The 18,826-nt window shown below is 39.4% G+C and overlaps 1 protein-coding gene across 3 annotated transcripts in view; it reads left to right on the top strand.

Moving 5' to 3' along the window:
- The window catches only part of ASB3 (ankyrin repeat and SOCS box containing 3), a 115,313-nt gene that overhangs the window by 86,697 nt on the left and 9,790 nt on the right, over positions 1-18,826 (top strand). For all 3 annotated transcript variants that reach the window (XM_014595090.3, XM_059719260.1, XM_059719277.1), the window contains 3 exons: positions 251-448; positions 7,314-7,565; positions 11,340-11,473. In XM_014595090.3, the coding sequence (XP_014450576.1) occupies positions 251-448; positions 7,314-7,565; positions 11,340-11,473 (584 nt within the window). The remainder of the gene's footprint in view (positions 1-250; positions 449-7,313; positions 7,566-11,339; positions 11,474-18,826) is intronic.

Raw genomic sequence — 18,826 nt, 5'->3', positions numbered from 1 at the left:
TGACAGTCAACTAGTCTTGTACGAAAGATGTTAACGATTCCAAAAGTTCAAAGTTCAATAGTTTTTTATAATCAGATTATCATTTTTAAATGCTATTCTTTTAAATAAAATATTGAAAAGGTGGTTTGTGATCATGTCACTTTTGACTGTTTTTACATCCATAGGAGAAAATATCAGAAAAAAAGAACATCTATTTTGTCCATATGTATGAAAAAACTTCACACTAAAATATCGTTTTAAATATTTTTAGCATATTGGGATTGCTGATACCAGTTACTGGTCGGATCTGTGACATGGGAAAAGACAAAGTGAGCCCTGTCTATTCAGCAGTTTATGGTGGTAATGACAAGTGCTTGGAAATGTTACTTAAAGAAGGCTACAGCCCAGATGCTCAGATGTGCTTGATCTTTGACTGCAGATCACCCATGTGTATGGTTTTCCAAAAGGAGTAGGTATACGTCTTTTGCTTTTTAAATTTACCATAGGTTACCTCTCCTGGGATTTATGTCCGGCTAGCTTTTACTAATTCTACATTATGCCCCCGCCCCCCCATGCCTTTCTTCCCCTTCTGTTTCAAGTCTTGAGATTAGAGAGTTAAACTGTAAGTGCTTATATGATGTGCTCTGGTTCTGGGTCACATACATGAGCTGAGAACCTTGCTAAAATCTCCTTTGGGAAGCTCTGTTCTTTGAAGAGGAGTCTTGTAGAACATAATTGCAGTCTAGTTTCTTCACTTTCAAAAGGCCTTATCAATGTATCTCTGTCTTTTGGGAGCTTGACATGATGCTGTAATTGAATCAAACAGATTCTTAATTAGCTGGGTTCTTCTTCAATAGGAATGAGCTCTTGGAAAATACTGTTTTACTTTCTCTGTATGCTAGGCTTGTGTATTATTAAAAAAAAAAAAAAAAAAAGGCATTATCAGAATTTGAGATGAATGTTCCCTGAGATGAATAGTTACATGGTTCCTTGCAAACCACATCCTCCCCCAGTCTTAGAGTGTTCCCAAAAATAAGGCTGCCTCATGCCTTGAGAACATAGCTTTCAGTTCACATTTGGATTAAAAATTCTTTGAGGTCATGTCTCTAGGATATGGACATATACATGCAAAGATAATACAATCATCATCTCTTGGTGGTTTTATATATATAAGATAGATAGATAATGTAGCAATTCTATTACATATTTAACTTGTTTTATATTGAAAGTACATTTCTGTATTTTCAGATTCATGAGGGAGGTCAACCTACTGCCTGTCAGTGCAGTATTTCAGTTATTACCTTTAGTAGTAAAATTGTTAAATCTCTTCTACTTAATTCTGCATAATAATAAATTTATGGAACCTTTTGAGGAGAAAAAAGCCCCTAGATGTTACTACCATTTTGTTTTATGTCAGCATTTCTCTTCTCTCCAAATTTGTTCATTACATAATGCATCAACACTAAGGACTGAATCGTGATACTATTGAAATCAATGGCATAGGATAAGGCTCCTAGACACTCCTGGGTATCTCAAAACTGTGCATATTATTTGGAGACATATTTTATAAAAAATAAATATACATTAGATTGCATTTAGAGGAATGAGCTTAGTTATATTTAATGGACCTAGTACTGGATTGGGTGTTAAGAACAAAAGAGATATTCAGTACTTGTCCATTGTGCAGGACACATTTTGGTTTTCTGTTGGCTGTTATGTTTAGTTAAGTATTTTGAGAGGATGCAATCTTAACTTATTCGCTGTGTATTGCACATTGCAAGAACATTATGTATACTAATATTATGTAGCTAAAGTGCTTTTTAAAGGGAAATTGTCTGTTTAGGCTTTTAATTTAGATCACGTACTAACAGAGGCATGACTGACAGAGAAAATTTACTTGCTGACATGATACCCTTAAAGTAACTGAAGTTATGACAATAGAGAGTTTGGCTTATTTCTAATATAATAATCAATCCTACTCAGTTGATTAAAAAAAAAAAGTCTTGTTATGCTGGTTTGGATTTGTGTATTTCATTTTTTTAGCTCTTCATTCCCATTTCTTGTCCCAATCCTGACCTGCTCTGTTTTCTTTGATTTAAGCAAGATAAAATCAAATTAACCAAGGTATTTGAACAGTCTTACAGTAGTAAGAGCGTACTCAATTGCATGCAAATCTCAGTAAATTACTAGCAAGTAAAGCACGTGGCTATCTGTAATCATTTCCTGATTCCTGTCGCTGCCATGCACTGCAGCGAGGAGTCCGGGAGCCTTAGAGGCCGTCAGGCGGGTACTTGTGACGCTTGGAGTGGAATTAGGCATGGAAGCTTATCGGTTGTAAAGCAAGATTATTTACTCATGCCGTCAAGGTGGTGAACAACGGAGGTCAGAGATACTTGGTTAGTTACAGCTTAGGGTTCGTAGGTCGGTTTGCATAAGTGGTCGGATAGAAATGGTCGGGCAGAAATGGTCGGGCCGGCAGTCGTTGATTTCGTTGATTTACGTCTGAGATTGGGTTGAGACGCGGGGGGGAACTGACAAGTGATCAAATTGTCAGTTACTCTGACACGTATGTTTAGAGGTCTCCAAAGTGCGTACGGATGTCCCCCTTCTTCCTCTTTGCGGAAGTGTATGTGGGTTATATTTGTATAATAGCCAGTTGCTTTTTGCCACGTCATAAATTTAATTAGAATCGCCAATTATCTAGCCGTCTTCACTAGGGTGTTATGACAGGGCTACTCCTCTTTTTACTCTGACCAATTATAATGATTTATGTACAGCACAGAAGGCAAAAATTTTATCTCTGTTAGTGGCGCAGCAATACATTTCTTTTTGGCATACTTAACAAAGAAGGCTGTTGTTATCATCCTGTTAACCCTTGGTTAACCTAGTGCAAAATAAAACTGTTTTTAAATGGTATCTCTTGCTTGTGGCATGGGCACTACTATAATTGGGTTGTGACAATTCCAAATATTAATCGAGCCTTGCTCATGCTAAGGCAAGTAGAAAGCAGAGTAGATTTGCACCTTAAAAACTAACCAAAGTGTGCGCACATGCACACACACACATGTAGCACAAGCTTTTGTAGAGAGAGAATTGTTTTCTTGGAATACGAAAGGGATATTTGGGTGACTACACTACCTTGAAGAATCAGTTGTAAGCATGTTGGTTATACTTAAGATATCTTGTGGACTTTTTTAAAGAATTAGCAGCATTAGTAAAACTTTTCTTTGTTGTAACTGGAATGAGCATTGATCTTAAACTAGTTTGTTTCAAATCTTTTAAAAAAAGGCATAATGAGCATATGTAGTAGTGTGGAGTTTATTATGCATGGAAGTTATGTGAATGCATTTCTCTCATTAACTCTGCAGAGTTACATGTACAATGTTAATAGGATAGCAATCTCTTACAATAAGACTAGAGAATCTCTTGAAACGTCTTCACTGGAGTTGCTCTATCTAGGAGTAGTGCCAAAATTATAATAAATAACCTGCATATTTGATAATTTTCCTAAAGAGAAAATGCTGCACCAATGTTTGGCTTAGATTTATTCCTCTTCAGCTGAAAGTGCTTATTTCAAGGGAGGGAATCAGTACGGATGCTTCTTTTTTTTTTTTTTTTTTTAAATAGTGAAAGCATGTCCCTATGACTGTGCCTATTATAGCTTAACGTTTCCCTGGTCAGGCTGCAAATGATTTTGAATTGCTTGAGGCAGCATTCATCCAGTTCCTGAATTGTGCATGTGAAATCATGCATCTGGATAATAGCCAAAATCTGCTCTGCCATATCTTGTATAAATTATGTATAAGGTTTGCAGGTTTATAACAATGCCTACGGTTTTTGTGCTAATTTGTACTGCATGCTCATAGAACATGCGTTTAAAAATCCACAAGCATCATGTTGTTCTGTCCTATCCTTAACATGTGATAAAAACAGTTTAGAAACTGAATCACCACTGATAATTATTCTAAAATATGTTGATAAAGAAGCGGCAGGTAACAGATTTGGCACTGTTGTTGAACTGCCTCAGAAAAGAGATCTGTAATTTGGTTTATAACTGAAAACTGCATATAGATAACATGCACTTAATTGGTCATAATATTATGAATTATCACAGCATCATTAAATCACACTAATTAACAGTGATTTGGTAATGTGACTTATTTGCTAATTGCAACAAGGGCAGAGAAAACCAAATGATTTTGATAGTACCTTTTTATCTTTTAATGAAGACAAAAGAATCTAGATTGCTGTGCAAGAGGAAGTAAACTAAACAGATTAGGTGACCTTGGAATGTGTGTACATGTCACCTAGCTTGTGAAAACCTTGATTTAAGCTTACTATATAAAGAAGTAGCTCTTATGAGATTTAGGGTTGTAGTATTTAAGTAATTTAGTACCAACTCTCCCCTTTATTGCATTCTACAAAACTAATTTGCATGGGAATATTTAAATTAAAGGCAAGATCTTTTTAAAATGTCTCTAATGGAGTCACAGCCTGTCTTGGGGTATAGACAGATGTAACAATTGTATCAATACTAAAGGTTTCAGATATGACTGACTTGTTATTTCCATGCAACTGTGACATCTGCATAATTCTCTAGTGATAGAAGTGTAGCAAAACCAATTTTAACCCTCCTTAATAAGGTCAAAGTTGGGGTGGTTTAGTTAACTTTTATCTCTACAGGATTATGCAGATGTAACAGTTGTAGCGTAGCAGCTGAAGCGTGTTCCCAAGCAGCAACTAACTTACTCTTTTAAAGTGGTTAAAATGTATTATTGCCCATACTCCTAGTGCCTCACATAAAATGTGATTTAAGGCACATTAAGGCAGTGATTCATGATCATGGTGGTGGGGCACCCTGAGGTGCTGTGAGATCCTTTAAAGGTCTTATGCAATATTAGTATGGTTAGATTTGCAAACACTTGTACGTGATTCACAAGATAAACCTAGAGATTTCAAATAGGAATCCATAGTGTTGAAAACTTTCTGACCTGTTGCAATTTTTCTGAGTTCCCTGCAACAGAACGAATATTCTAGCATTTTTCTGTAGTCAAAAAATGAGTGAAAGTCAAGAGCTGGCATTTTCTAAGGGTGCCTTGAGTTGAAAATATTGAGAACTAGAGATGCAGTGATACATTGGTTCAGTATCAGATTGGTACCGATATAAAGAAAATTGGCTGTATTGAAAATTGGCCTAATGGGGCCATTAATTTTAACCAATAAATGCCCATGTGTGTGCACAGCCGCAGCACAGCACTCAGGCAGCAAACAGCAGCTTGGAGAGCTGCCTCCAGCTGGTAAGTCTATTGTGGGGGGAGGGGAGGGGCGTGGGGGGGCAGATCAACCCCCCCCCACAGTGAGGGAGGGGGCAGGCACTGTTTAGCCAGGTGGGGCAGGGCACAGGACAGACTTGCGGCTCGTTGGGGGAGGGTGGCTCCTGCCGCTGCACACACCTTGGGAGGGCTTGGAGGGGCGTGTCCCCCCCCGGATTTGCCCGGGGCAGGGCAGGTGGGCTGGAGCTGGGGCTGTGCTGGGCTTTCTTGCTGGGGCCTGGGCTTGGGGTGGGGGCTACAGAGGGAGCTGCAGTTGCCTCAGATTTTGCTATAGCTTCCTCCCAGCGCTACTGTTTGCCCGGTGAATCCCCGGCTCTTCGCAGTGGGTGGGGGAAAGGGGGGGGGGGTTGAGCCGGGAAGAGCCAGGGCTGCATTGGGCATGTGATGGCACTGGGAGAGAGCTAGGGTGAAATTTGGGGTGGCTGCAGCCCCACTCTTTAGCCTCTGCCCTGAGCCCAGTCCCCAGGGAGAAACACCCAGTGCAGCCCTGACTTCAGTCCGCAGCTGCATCCTGCCCACCCCACCCTGCCCCATGCAGATTAGGGGCACACCCCCCCCCCCTTGTCCCTCTGGAGTATGCACAGTGGTGGAAGCCGCTGCCCCCCTGCCTGACAAGCCATGGGCCTGTCCCACAGCCCGCCCTGGCTGGGCAGTGCCTACCCCAGCCTTTGTTCCCTCCTTCACCATGGAGTGGGGAGGGGGTTGATCTACCCCCCCCCCCCCGACCCACACCTCTTCTCTCCCCCCTCCCGTTCCACCACAGTGGACTTGCCAGCTGGTGGCAGCTCTCCACACTGTATCGGAAATCAGATCAGTATCGGCCAGTATGCCTCCTTAAAAATTAGATATCGGTATCAGCCCCAAAAATCTCTGTTGGCGCACCCCTATTGAGAACCATTTCTGCAGGGAAAAATTGCTGATACAATATTCCCATCTATTTAAGGGTGTTCTCAAGATTCACAGAAATAGAGAGAAATTTGATCAAAGCTTTGTGTATGTTTTCCATATGCATAAATGCACTTTAGTGTAGGGATGACCCAGATCTGACCCATTTAGCAATGTCATCTGACTCATGGGACTCCCTAGAGGTCTGGAAATTTGGCAGCTTGACCAGCAGAAGTAGCATTAAATTTGATGGTGCAGCTCCAGAACCTTTCACGATTAATGCCACTGCCAAATGACATGATTCTGTGGTCTGTATCTGGCCTATGCATCAACCTTGCTCCACTCATCTGGCCCACTTGGATAACATTGTTTCAGCATCAAGGAGAAAATTAAAAAGAGAGTTATCTTGTCTTCTGCTTCCAACACAAGCAAGTGGTCTGGATTATAGGGGACTAATATTACAATAAAGCATCTTTTACTTTTAAGGTACCAATTAAAATGTAAATTAGATGGTAAAGGATTCAGATATAACCCATTACCATGCTATCTGTAAACATGTTGTATTGTATTTGTGAAATGACTTGGTAGTCTGTCCTGTTCCTACTTATTTATCTCTCAGCAGATAAATTGGCTTAGTTTTTGGCAGTCACAGTAGAAATATAAGGGATTGAGGAAACAGCTTGATGCTCCAAGACGATCTATACAGAGCCTGTTGGAAAATTGTATTGGCACCACCTTGGCTACACAAGTCATGCGCATAATTCCATGTCTTCATTTTCCAATGCTATATTACTTTAGCATCTTTCACAAAATCTGCTTTTACTTATTAAGAGAAATTATGTCAATGATAATTTTTAATGTTTATTTTACAATTATTTTTCAGAATAAAATAACATTTTTTTTAAAATCTATTTACTGATTTTTTTTGGGGGGGCGACCTACAGACTACTCAATGTTTTATAGCAGTGCTTTGTAAAAACAGTTGTTACCACATCTATTTAATATGTTCCTTCAGTAAAAGATGTTTTAGTTTGATTTTTTTGTGTGCCTTTAACAGAGCTTTTGTGTTGAATGTTCTTTGTATTCTCCTAACTTGTTTTTTGTGTTGTGTTGTAGGTTTTTTGGTTTAATTCCTATTCTTCTGAAACACAGGATCCATTTACTTGGGATTAATTTAGGATATTGCTTGCACCATGAAAAATTTTCTTTGTTTCGACATTTCTTGAAGCTGGACTGCCCGCTGCCTTCTGAGGAACATTTACCAGAGTTTATAAATTATGCCATTAAAACACAAGAACAATATAAGGAGTGGCTACCATACCTACTGTTGTCTGGATTCAGTCCATTGAATTTATTGTGCAGATTGTGGTAAGAAAGAGAATACCATCTTGTATCTTAGATTTTATGTATTATATCATTTAACACAGCAACGCATTATAATTCAGTTACCTAGTTCAAGATCATGACCTCCCAGAGATTTCAAATGACTGGAATAAGAGATTCACAGAAAAGTGCAGCCGAACAATGCAAAAAAAAAAAAAGCTTCAAAAAAGCTTGAGTAAGACTCAGACCCCCACCCCCTTCAAAAAAAAAGCTTGAGTAAGACTCAGTCTTTTGTGACTCCAGAGAAGGGTGTTTCTGCATGTCTAATTGAAAGGTTTTCTTCTTTATTGGTTCTCAAGTACTAATAAAAAGTATGTGAAGGTATGATAAAGTAATGTACGAGACAAATCTCAAATACACAAATACTTCTTAGTTCAGCAGTCAGTGAGGCTGAATCTCTGCAGCATGAAATCAAAGTTGGGTGGGTAAAATTCAAGTGCCAATGGCACTCTATTCTTTGCTATAGTACCATGAATATAATATTACTTTATATACAAAGTGTAATTTAATGCATTTCAAATATATATAACTAGCTTTTGATTGTTTGCTTATGTTTAATTAGGTACTATGGAAGTGATGCTGGTATTTAAAGTATATCAGATGTTTATTTTCTTCTATCCTGTTCACTTTTTTTTCCCTTTTTATTTTTGTTAGGCAAGTTAGCTGTTTTAACTCTAGCCTTTTGTATTTATGAGCATTAAACAAAATAATTTGAGACTGTTTAACTTCGTGACACAAATACAGTCTATTAACTTTGGTAGCCTTGGAAAGTTCCACATATCGTTTTAGTCATTCCAGTTGCATATATTCCTTAACTGTATAGAAAGAATTTGAATTTTAACAACCACTCATTTTTAAACATTAATTTCTGTCTTAAACGATATGTGAAAATGATGGCTAAATTGTCATACTGTTTTCAATGTTAACTTCACCATTAGTATAATTTTAGTGATTCAATGAAATTGTATATTCACTAGTTTTCTAGTTAATAGTTAAAGGATCATATGTCAAGCCTGACATGACAAATTATATTTGTTATTCTCTAAATCACATGTACATAAAAAGGCAAGGTATTATTTCAAGAGTAAACATGCTGTGAAAAATCCTAGTTTATAGTGGAAGCAATATTGTCCATTTGTATCATACATAACACTTTTGTATTTGACGATGTTTTATATTGTCATGTAAGCTACAAGGGCTGTTTTACATGCTGCTTGACTTAACAAGCCTATTTTTAAACAATTTAAAATAACTGCTTGTCAGAATATAATCTATAGATTTGATACATTTGTGCAACTGTAAATGCAATGTTAGCTTTAACCCCATCCCCCTTCCTAGAAGACAATAGGAGAGTAATAGAAAATGAATGTCATCTAGGCTTATGGCTGATCAGCTGTCACCAGCTCATCATTGTACATCTGTTTTGTATGATATAATGGTCAATGTAGTTCAGTAACAATAAATGTTAGTGACAATATTAGCAATGGTGTGGCAAACTCACCATTCCATTAAAGACAGCTAAGCACTCAGATTTCCTCTCAAGTGTATTGTTTAGATAAATGCAGAAAAATGACACTTTGCTGGTCACAGTCAAACTTGAGGTAGATTAATTCTGATTAATGAAATAATAAAAAGGGCATAAAATAACCTTTGATACAAGCCATATAGAAAAGCAGTACTTTTTTTTTTATTTGTTGTATTTGAGATTTTCACAGTAACTTGTTTTATCTTACCGATTTCAAACAAAAGTACAGGGATTTATTTATGTCTGCATGTATGTACCACAAAACTGTTTTGTGAAAATATGGGTAGTTCCCTTGTACATACTATGAACAGATTTTTAAAAATAGCTCGTTTAATCTTGCTCTCTAGCCCTTCTATCTTAATACGGGTATTTGCTAAGCATTTTTCACACGTTGTATTGCAGATATAAATAACTCTAAAATACACATTTTTTGAGGTTTTTAAAACATTTTGCTTTTTCACTTTTTTCTATAAATAAGTTGGTAAATGTATTTTTAGTATAATTTCTGTATTGGATGTGTTAGAAAGACTGAGTAATAATGCCCTGGTGACAGGAGACCTTATTAAAACTTAGGTAGAGATAGAATAAGCAATTATAGATTCATAGAAGTTAGGGTCGGAAGGGACCTCAATAGATCATCGAGTCCGACCCCCTGCATAAGCAGGAAAGAGTGCTGGGTCTAGATGACCCCAGCTAGATACTCATCTAACCTCCTCTTGAAGACCCCCAGGGTAGGGGAGAGCACCACCTCCCTTGGGAGCCCGTTCCAGACCTTGGCCACTCGAACTGTGAAGAAGTTCTTCCTAATGTCCAGTCTAAATCTGCTCTCTGCTAGCTTGTGGCCATTGTTTCTTGTAACCCCCAGGGGCGCCTTGGTGAATAAATACTCACCAATTCCCTTCTGTGCCCCCGTGATGAACTTATAGGGAGCCACAAGGTCGCCTCTCAACCTTCTCTTGCGGAGGCTGAAAAGGTCCAGTTTCTCTAGTCTCTCCTCGTAGGGCTTGGTCTGCAGGCCCTTAACCATACGAGTGGCCCTTCTCTGGACCCTCTCCAGGTTATCCGCATCCTTCTTGAAGTGTGGCACCCAGAATTGCACGCAGTACTCCAACTGCGGTCTGACCAGCGCCCGATAGAGGGGAAGTATCACCTCCTTGGACCTATTCGTCATGCATCTGCTGATGCACGATAAAGTGCCATTGGCTTTTTTGATGGCTTCATCACACTGCCGACTCATGTTCATCTTGGAGTCCACTAGGACTCCAAGATCCCTTTCCACCTCTGTGCCACCCAGCAGGTCATTCCCTAGGCTGTAGGTGTGCTGGACGTTTTTCCTCCCTAGGTGCAGCACTTTGCATTTCTCCTTGTTGAACTGCATTCTGTTGTTTTCTGCCCACTTGTCCAGCCTGTCCAGGTCTGCCTGCAGCTGTTCCCTGCCCTCCGGCGTGTCCACATCTCCCCATAGCTTTGTGTCATCTGCAAACTTGGAGAGAGTACATTTCACTCCCTCGTCCAAGTCACTGATGAATACATTAAAGAGTATTGGTCCAAGGACCGAGCCCCGCGGGACCCCACTGCCCACACCCTTCCAGGTCGAAACCGACCCATCTACCATGACTCTCTGGGTGCGACCCTCCAGCCAATTTGCCACCCACCGGACTGTAGTCATCCAATTCACAGCCTCTTAACTTGTTCACCAGTATGGGGTGGGATACCGTATCAAAGGCCTTCCTGAAGTCTAAGTATATGACATCCACCCCTCCTCCTGTGTCCAGGCGTTTCATAACCTGGTCATAAAAAGAGACTAGATAGGTCAGGCACGATCTGCCTGCCACGAACCCGTGCTGGTTTCCCCTCAGCATAATTTGTCCTGCTGGGCTCTCACAAATGTGAGCTTTGATAATTTTTTCAAAGATTACTTACTTAAATTAAGATTAATTACTTCTAAGAAAAATACTGTCTGTTACTGAGGCAGATATATTTTACAGCAGATACTTTTTCTTTCAGTCTAAGTTGATTTCAAAAGTAATGGAGGACAATATAATTGCATTAGTAAAGGGTTATGCTGTCAGGGGTATTTTAGAATTCTCTTTGATGTTTTTTAATGCCTAACATGCAGATTGCTAGAAACTTGTTACAAAGACTTAAAACTTTCAATGTATTTTCCCCCAGATTGTTTTTAATGATATTGTATATAGCAGTTGATAATTTATGTGGTATTTTGTATTGTGTAGGATTTATTCTCTGAATAACAATGCCCTTAATTTCACTCTGGAGTTCACTAACTGGAAGAGGCTTCCTTCAGCTGTAGAACAAAACCTCTCTGACTACAAAGAAAACTCCACCTGGGTTCCACACAGTCATTTTGGTAAGCAAAACAACCAGCCAGATAATCTCTGCACATACCAATTTCCAGGACTGAAGTGGAAAATTGCTCTTTGGGCCAGTATGTGAAGTCTGCAGAATATAAAATAAATTGAATAGTAATTGCATTTTCATACCTCGGGAAAATAGTAATTACCCTATCCTAAGATCATACTTGAATTCATAAATTAAACAATATAGTAAGTGAAATAGTTTAGAGGTTTCAAGCTGATATTTTTCATACTCTCTACTTCATTACTGATATATGGATTAAATTTAATTGTGTCCAAGATAAATATTAGGTACTCTTTTAAGAGCCCTTAAACATAAAAAGGCAGCCATATTCCATTGTTACAACTGTGTGTGTGTGTGTGTGTGTGTGTGTGTGTGCGCGTGCACGCGCGCATGCGGATTCACAAAAGAGAAAATTAAATATACAGTGAATAAAAGTGAAGTTTTTAGAAGGTTTTTTTTGGAAAAAAATTGGGTACTTTTATTTTATCCAACCTTGTTCTTATTTAGTCATCTTTGCAAGTCATTTGGCTTTAAAACAGTTACAGAAAAGTTCTAGAAGAGTTGAAGAGATCAAAAATTCAGGATTGCTCTTGGAATTGTGAATATGAAATAAGCTTTATGGGCATCAAATGTAAAATGAGGGCAGGACGTACCAAAATGATTTGTTTAGCCTTTTTGAAAATATAAAGGCAGATGATGGATAGGTCTTGATTACATTTTTTCCTAGATAATTTTCTGTGGACTTTTGTCATTTATTGATTTGTATACCCAATTAAAAAGTACCTATCCACTGCTGTTAGTGGCTTGACAGTAAATAAGATATAAACCAAATAAATATCATGATAAATATCTACAAATCTAGCAGCCTGTTTTCATTCCTATAATCAAAATGTAGTCAGCCAAAAATAAAACTCGATAAATGTAGGTCTACAAACACCAGTGCTTGCCAAATGAACCTTCCAAAAAAGGCAGTCAAAACAGTAGTTTTCTGTATTGACGTATTTATTGTTATCTAAAAAACATTTGCAAAGTCCTTTTCTATTGATTCATTAAAGAACTAATTCTTCTTTAAAGTGGTCCTGTAATATTTGTAAATTTAATTTTCGTTTATTTTATAAGATTTTCTTTGGAGTACTGTATTTAATTCTAATCAATATATCGTTTGGGAGTGGTGGAAGACTTGAAAGTTTTTCTGGTTGACTTGTTTTTGTTAAATATATATGTGTTGTAATAAGTTCTGATTTTTTTTTTTTTGAGTCCGCTTCATTCATTTGCTTAATCCTTCGGTGAAGTTTCATTCCTGTGTTTTTCTTGGGATATCATTCTGTTATGAAAAATGTTTAGTGTTCTAAGTTTAACATTAGAAATTAATTGTATGACCAACAAAAAGGAAGAGAAGTTATTGCTGGTAATTAGCAAACTGTTTAAAAAATTTGAAAGAAGAAAGGTGTTTTTGGTCCATCTTAAGTTTTCTTTGCCATGGGAATCTTTCATTTTTAGCAGACAGTGACATGAGAATGATACTACAGCTAACAAACTTAAATGTGGAAGAAAATTAGTAACTCCTCTTTCTTTTTATCCAAAAAAACCCCTAACAAAAAACCCAAAAAACTTCTTTGGGATTCTTAGGCATATTCTAGATGATAGAAGCAGACTCACCCTGGTAAATAAGGTTTGTTTCCCAGGGCCAGTATGCTTTCAGATACTAAAGAAAGTGTGTGTACAAATAATAAAAAAAAAGTTGTCATCCCCATCTGCTCCCCCCCGCCCCCCACGTGCGCGCACGCACGCACGCACACTTTTAACCAGCTGTAGTCAGAGGAGGAAAGGCAGGCATGTTGCAGTTAGGCACATCCTGTGTGCACGCAATATTGGGCACTTCACTGTTACTTGGTCTTGAATTGTGAGCAATTTAACACAAGAAATTTAAAAGGTAAGTATGTGCATTAAGAACAGGATCATGTGACGACACCTAAAATCTTCTTTGAGTACATGCGTCATGTGTAAAACTTGCTGTCAGTATACACAAGTCATGTGCTTGAAGTCAAGGTTTTGGTTTGAAGTGCCGGTTGTATCCCCACATGAACCCTGAATGCCCTAGCTCTCTAATACCTAGCAACTCTCTAATACCAGGTACTTGGCTATTTCTTGCACCCTGTAGTTTGAAGTCTTTGCTCTGAACTGCACACTCTTCTCTTTTAGAGACCTCTTGCATATATGAAGAAGTTTTTGTATGAGAAGCTTTTACTTTTAATTTAATTTAATTCCCTGTCCTCCTTACTGTTCACATATTCCTGAGAATTCTTCCCAGTATCAGGCTTTCGGACATTGTATGCAGAAATGCAACACTGAATTAAACATTACCCCTCTTAGGAGGCAGCAGTTAGTTAATGATGGGCACGTGAAGTGTGCGTCTTTGGCAGGATCTCATATTTGCAGTAGATTTGCCATGTGCAGATCATTTTAGGGGAAAAAAATGTATAGTTAATTGGGGGTTAATATTTGTTTGTTTTGACTGCTTTATTAAGACAGTCTCAGACTCAGGTTTGTCTGGGACGTAAGCACACATGGACATATGCTGGTGGTAGCAAGGAGTACCTCTTTGAGTTTATTGGGAGTGTATGTGTGTGTGTGTGCGCGCATGCGTGTGCACACACACACACATATGTGTGTGTGTGTGTATAATATGGATAAGTATTCAAAGAAGAAAGACAGAATACTTACCCATGCAGTTACTGGAGTACTTTGGGATGTTCTTTTCCTTTAGAGTCCTCTTATGCTGTTGGATCCTTCAGTTAGGAAGGAGTGCTGAGTGGTGGTTAGTCATGTATTGGTTCTTATGTTGTTATGGGAGCATGAGAGCACTCGGGACAAATGTGCAGACCCAGTGGATGCTGGTGGCTGAAAGCCTGATTTTTGGGTGCATACATGTCAAGGGTGGAAATTCATATTCCTGTATCTTAAGTAATATTCTACTATGGATAAATGAATACACTTACCTGAAATAATTGGTGGTACCATCATATCAGATACTAGCTTTTCTGGCAATCTGTGCCATGGCTTGAGCAGCCTTGGAGAGTCTTGGGGCTGCCCAGATTCTGGTGGGAATCTGTGAAGAGGCTGCCCAAACAGCTGTGGCAGCAGGGTCCCCACAGGGCTCTAAAACAGAGCATCATAGGTCAGGCACTGTCAAGGAGCCAGCCACTCTCTGCGTGAGTTAGAGAATGAAGGGAAAGGTCAGGGAATCTTCTGGTTAATTGATGTTCTAGATAATTGACTTCTGGATAATCGGTGCTCTTCTGCAGTGGGGACTAACCTTTCTAGCCATGCGCTCTCCACAAGTGCCACTCGGATCCCTTTCCCCTTCCCAGTCTGCTGCTCTGCTTTCTGCTTCCTACCTTGCCCGCCACTGTGCTCCCTGTCTCCCCACTGATCTGCTGTATGTTATACACAAAGGCCTGTGCCATTTGTGATACATATGCCATAGGTTGGCCACCCCTGACTGTTCTACTGCATATGGTAAGTGTGGGCGGGAGGAGGTGAAAGTGAGGGACAGACTTAAACTTTTTTTTAACTTTTTAAAACTATTATACAAACAAATGGTGTAAGTGAAAAGGTGTGTGGCCCTCTCAAACATGAAATACTTGTTATTAATACCAGAAAACACCATGTCGCTAGAGATTGAAAACAGTTTTCCCCCATACCCCGATGGGATTCCACATGTAGGACTAGCTGTCCAGTTTCCACTTTGCAGAGGGCCCCTTTGCTGGTCCAACATGACACAAACTGGTCCACATTTTGTTGCAAGGTGAAGTGTTCAGATTTAAGTGGGACATGCACCCAGACCAGGAAGGGGAAGAGTTGGAGGGTGTCATTAGAGTTGGGCCCTACAAGCTGGTTTTTGCAGCTTTTTCAGAGGAGCCATCTTGGCTTGGCCCAGGAGGAAGTTGGCCTTGGTCACTTGATGCAGGATAGAGAAGAAGTATATAGTCTTGGAGAAGTCCAAGTCCAGCATACCAAAGAGGGTGCTGGGGACAGCAAAGAGTCGCTGCAGCTGGAGGCAGTCTAGGAAGGCTTGAAAAAGTCTCCACCTCTTCCTCACAGAAAGGGCAGGCCACTGACATTGCTGGGTTTAAGTGGTGGAAAAAGTGCCTGTGTAGCAGCTGCCACTGGAGATCATTTGGCAATTGGTGATTTGGGCAGGGTGCACCAGATTGGCCAGACTTGCTCTGGTGTTGGTGCCACTAGGTGCTACCTCTAAGTTATGTCAGGGCACACAGTGAAGACATGGGCATGATACACTTTGACTGTCCACGTGTACAGTTCCTTTCCAGACAGGATCTCAAAGCAGATCACAGCACTGTTCTTACTGGGCATGGGGAAGGACAGCAGAGTGTTGCAGAGAGAGACTTTCTTTCTTGGTGTGTGTGTGTGTGGAGATATGTATGTGGGGATGAACCAGTCTTAAAACAATTTCTGGGTTCTTTTTTCCTTCTATTGCTCCCTCGTTCTTCTAAAGTGCTGATTTTCCTTTCATAGACTTGTGCTTATTATCTGGCAGAAATGTGGTATTCTTGAAGTTGGATGCCTCCATGTCAAGAATAACTTTGCCTGGAAAATAGCTACTATTCCATTCCATATGACCTGCTAAGAGCATGTTAATGAGGAATAACAGTGCTGTTTGCTGAGAGGGACTGTCAGTTGTATCTAAATCTTGTATAATTTAAAAGTCTGAATGGTTAGTTTTTGTTTCAAAAGTAGTAAACTCAAGTTATGAAAACAGTTCACAGTGAATCATTCAGAAGCATGATTTAGAGTTTGTGCAGTAGTTGTCTGTGTTATTGATCAGTATGATCACTGCTTTTTGACACTTCCTTAGTTTTTGAACATTGAATGTGTTTTTTACAGGCAGCCAAATCTATATGTAGCGACCAAATCCATATGCAACAACACAGTCTAATTACTAAATAATCTGTATTGTTTTTAAATTTAATTTGGTTTTTGCTTATCAAGATGGCTGGAAAGTGATCCTTTAGTCCCAATATTTTTTGAAAACACCATTTATTGCATGCTGTATTCTGTGCTGCCCTCTAGATCAGCGTGTTGTGACAGAATGTTAGGAAAGTGGCTGCAAAGTTCGTTCAGTGTGGTAGTAGGTTAAAGGTTATATAATTAACACTTTAAAAAACCAAAATGAAAACCCTAAAACTTTTCAGCTTTGACACTGTTACATTTTAGAAAAAAGGTTTTACTTTACAAATATTGATTTCTGCTGTTATTAAATTTCAATCCGCTGTTATGGCCTCAAGAGTAAGTTCACCTTATTCTTGAATGCAAGTTTTTAGACAGCAGGGGTGCGGGTGGGCACTATGTTCTCAAATCAAATGAAAAAGAGGAAGAAATAAAATGCAACTCTTCTCTTTCCATTCAATATAACTTTTGATCTGCTTTATAGATGATGGAAAACATAGAAAACTTTTGTGCAACCTGCAACTTCTTGTTGTTAGAAAAATCTGTCCTTGGTGCCTACTTATTTGTGTAGTGACCTTCATAGTATGATATAAAGTATAAAAGCATGCCCTGGTAAAGTTTTCCAAGGAGTAGAACTGTGCTTTATGCCAAAATAGAAGTTGCATGTTGCAACTTAAATACATATTGTAGAACATGTGAGCACTGTGATTGAAATACCATATTGACTCGAATATAAGATGACCCCCTAATAATTAGATTCTGTATATGAAAAATAAATACATTTATTATAATTCTCAACATACATAATCTATTTATTGGAGGTTTGCCTTGAATTTGTCCTCTTCCCACTGCTATAGCAGGGAAAAGAAATCTGGGATGTCAGGTGGCGCCTTTGCTCTCCTCCCCACTCCCCCCTTACTGTGAAACCCTGCTCTCCCTAAGGATATGGAAGTGAGGGCTGAAATAAACACGCCTGTAGTAATTTGCATGTAGGGAGTTACTATGGGTACTGATTGACTTAGTTCATCCAGAATAGATGTGTTTTATCTTTTCTGAAACTGCTGCAAGTTTCAGCACAGGTACTCCCTGAACACATTTTAAGTACCACTTTTGTACTTACTTGTATATAATATAAACTATACATAATATTAGGCCAAAGCTTAAAGGCACATGATTTGCCCTATAGTTCATTGGGCTGGGTCTCAGCAGAATCGACAGAATTTCAAGCCGTAATGACCCCACAGCATAGCACTGCTCAGTATGTGTGCTGCGCTCCAGATAACCCCCACAAAGGATCCATGTGCTACTTAGCTCCCCCACCACTCATGACTGGAACTAGATATTGTCACAAGTACTGGGATCCTCCAAAAATGTATATACAGATGAAGCACAGGGCAGCCTAGTCTGGCTCTCCCTCATGGAGGTTGGGGCCACACTAATCATATGCAACAGGCTGAGAGAGGGGGTGACAGGGATTCTGGGTGAACTGTTGGGGGCCCCTGTGTAGTGATGTTTGCTAGGCATTTAAGGCCAGTGAAGAAACAGGAATTGTCAGAAATGGGAAAGAAAGGCACAGCTCAGCTCATAGATTCATAGATGTTAGGGTTGGAAGGGACCTCAATAGATCATCGAGTCTGACCCCCTGCATAGGCAGGAAAGTATGCTGGGTTCTGATGACCCCAACCAGATGCCTATCTAACCTCCTTTTGAAGACCCCCAGGATAGGGGAGAGCACCACCTCCCTTGGGAGCCCATTCCAGACTTTGGCCACTCTAACTGTGAAGAAGTTCTTCCTAATGTCCAGTCTAAATCTGCTGTCTGCTAGCTTATGGCCATTATTTATTGTGACCCCCCAGGGGCACCTTGGTGAGTAGAGCCTCACCAATTCCCTTGTGCACCCCCATGTTGAATTTATAGGCAGCCACAAAGTTGCCTCTCAACCTTCTCTTGCGGAGCTGCGGAAGTAAAGAGGAAGCCGAAATGTATTCAATATAGCAGTTCAATATGACTTGAAAAAGAGTTGACGCTGAGGAGGACAAAGTGCAACGGGCATTACCAAATGTCTTATTAAATAGATGAGCTGCATTAAACTATCGTTGTGGTAGGTTCCCATCAGTATGTTTGCCTGAAATGTGCCATGTGTTTCAGTCATGCTCAGTGTTGGCTGCATTTAATCAGCTTTAGTTGATTTCCATTATTTAGCACATGCTTTTGGCAGTAGTTTAATGATAGACAGTGTATTTAATGAGGTTTCCTTATATGGGAATGTAAAATAAGTCCCTCTTTTCCCCATGCTGATTTGAGGGGGAAAAAAACCTTGTCTTATATTTGAGTGAATATGGTAATCATGATTGGAAACACCCAAAGCAAG

The sequence above is a fragment of the Alligator mississippiensis genome, chromosome 1, assembly GCF_030867095.1.
Source record: "Alligator mississippiensis isolate rAllMis1 chromosome 1, rAllMis1, whole genome shotgun sequence".
Classification (NCBI taxonomy): Eukaryota; Metazoa; Chordata; order Crocodylia; family Alligatoridae; genus Alligator; species Alligator mississippiensis.
The sequence above is the reverse complement of the archived record's forward strand: the minus strand, read 5'-3'. Positions and strand labels throughout refer to the sequence as shown.